The 2,500-nt window shown below is 42.2% G+C and overlaps 1 protein-coding gene across 1 annotated transcript in view; it reads left to right on the top strand.

Moving 5' to 3' along the window:
• Nlg3 (Neuroligin 3) overlaps positions 1–2,500 on the top strand; it is a 169,028-nt gene that overhangs the window by 165,172 nt on the left and 1,356 nt on the right. Inside the window, exon 9 of the mRNA XM_068385093.1 lies at positions 787–2,500. This exon is cut by the window's right edge and continues 1,356 nt beyond it. Coding sequence (XP_068241194.1) covers positions 787–1,531 — 745 coding nt within the window. The 3' untranslated portion in view covers positions 1,532–2,500. The remainder of the gene's footprint in view (positions 1–786) is intronic.

The raw sequence follows: 2,500 nt of genomic DNA, 5'->3' as shown, positions 1-2,500 counted from the left end.
TGTAATTTTTTAAGTTGTAGTTTTGGTAAATTGTAATAGATGGAGTTGCAGTACTCAATCCTGGTAATAACACAGTTTATCACAAGTTTCTTTACAGAATTTTAACCCTGGTACTTTTTTATAAAAACAATATTTCTTAGATGATAACCAGCAGTTTTTACTTCATTATTTATTTGGGCATTGAGAGACAAGTTACAGTCAAGAAATACACCTAGATTTCGAACTTTACTAGATATCGGCAGTGAGTCATTATTTATGTTCAATTGAATATCACCCAAGCTTCTCACAGTGTTTTTCTTTCCCACCATCATGAAGGTAGTTTTGTTTTCATTTAATTTTAGTTGTTTAATTATCATCCATTCTCTAACACTATCAAGGATTTGGTTTATAGTTTCAGTAGTGTTATCTATATCATTTATGGAGAAGTAAAATTTTGTGTCGTCCGCAAATAGTTTGAACTCCACACCATGCCTTTGTAGTAAATTTATTTTCAATATACCGATAGTATAGATGCAGAATAAAATTGGGCCAAGTACATTACCGTGAGGTACCCCTCTATTTAAAGGTTCATATGGATGAATAAGTTTCCAATTTGCAAACAGTAATTTCTGCTGACCAAGTAGTCTTTTAAGTATTCGAAAGCTTGACCTGGTGTAACTGGTGATACTCTTTTAAGCAGTGAATATTCTTATTCGCCTTGTGGTATAATTATGGTACAATTAAAGAATTTATTAGACAGAAAAAAATTAGATCTGAATGATCGCTAACTGTTAATTTATTCGACAGGGTCATCCTTCCTCCGGAAACCACAACGGAAGCCACTACAACCCATCAGTACAATGTGTCAGCTGTCTTGCAATCGACGCCCGCAAGCGCTGACGGCAGCAACGGCACTGGGCCAAGACAGCACGCTTCCCTCAGCGATGGCTTCGCAGCTTATTCGACGGCTCTCTCGGTCACCATTGCCATCGGATGCTCCCTTCTCATCCTTAACGTCCTGATATTTGCTGGTGTTTACTACCAGAGGGATAAGTCCCGCATGGAGGCCAAAAAGGTGGCCGAGAATGGCGGCCTGTTGGCGCCTGCGCACAGCATCAGCGGTGATGTCCACACCCCATCCACGCCAAGTCTTTCTGTGAAAGCTGAGGTAGCTTCCCGCATGGGGTCCGCCGGAATGAAAGCTCCCCCTCCCACACCCATGAGTCAGGCAACCCACTTACCTCCTCCTGAATTCGCTGATTGTCCTACCCAAATGCCCCATTACGGCACTGCCCATGGGGTGTCTCACCTGCACACTCTCCCCCGTGGAGGAATGAGCAAGGGCACCCATTGTGAGATACAGAAAGATTGTCCAGGAGGGAGTCTCACTCTCTCCGTGCCTAGGGCACCTCCTCCTCCACGAATACCAACCCAAGGTTCAGAGTGTCAGCCCTTACTAAAGCAGACGTCCTTCACCCTCTCCTCTCCCCATACCTCTACCTCTTCCAAGAGCCCAACCAAGGACCCCACTATTGGGGAACTGCGAGTATAGCGACCCTAAAATCATATCTAGAATAGCTTTTCTCCCAGTTTACCCTCCGTACCCTGTGGCACTCCTGTTCCTTTGTCAGAAAGCTATTTTAGAGAGTTGCACAACCTTAGATTTCTTTAGCATTCAACTTCCAAATAACAAAATTCTGACAAATTGCAACTACTGGTTGTGGGCATGATGAAACGAAAGGGACAGTGGGATTACTAAGCCAAATGATACCATTTTTTCTAAGTAGTAGACTCAATCTGGGCACCACCATGAATACTAAAAGGAGGTCACTCGTATTTTTGGATGACCTGTGCCTCCGATGTCCCAGACTTTCTTCTTGCAGTCGACTCTTGCCGCGAACATCACAAGAATAACTGCCAGTCTTCGAGTGTCCACAGCTTTAAGGCGAATTACTTCAAGGTCCCCACGATGCTTCGGCTCCTTCTGTGATGGTGTCACCGAAGACAAAACATTAGTCGTTTTAAGCTCATATTTTCCACCCTCAGTGCATTGTGGTACTACTTAATGCTCAAGATGTATAATAAAAAAAAAGACTGCTATAGATATGGAACCGCTACAAGTGGTTTCGTTGAACACCTAAGAAAGATGCTTTAATTAGTGACTCGTAAAACAAACTTCGTGGTGAATTTTCTTACCTGACAAACCTCTTTCCAGAGAATGTTTTTTTTTTTTTTTCGGACGAGAAGAGGTGATGCCTCTACGATGGGAAAAAAAGTGTTAACAGAAAACAATAGAAGCTTTCCAGTGTGTGGGGTCTGGTTTCCAGACTGCGGTAGATAGGAAGATATGTATTTATTTTTTACAAGTGTATTTTACAATCGGATTCACTCGCACGTCAGTGAAACATCTGTCTCAGAATGGATGTTTTGAGTGAGTCACCCCTTAAACAGAATCCAAGACTCCAGAAAACTTTAGGGAAATCCTGACAGATTTGTAAAGTGATATATTTAAACAAGTCTT

This window comes from Palaemon carinicauda, chromosome 13 (assembly GCF_036898095.1).
Source record: "Palaemon carinicauda isolate YSFRI2023 chromosome 13, ASM3689809v2, whole genome shotgun sequence".
Classification (NCBI taxonomy): Eukaryota; Metazoa; Arthropoda; class Malacostraca; order Decapoda; family Palaemonidae; genus Palaemon; species Palaemon carinicauda.
The sequence above is the reverse complement of the archived record's forward strand: the minus strand, read 5'-3'. Positions and strand labels throughout refer to the sequence as shown.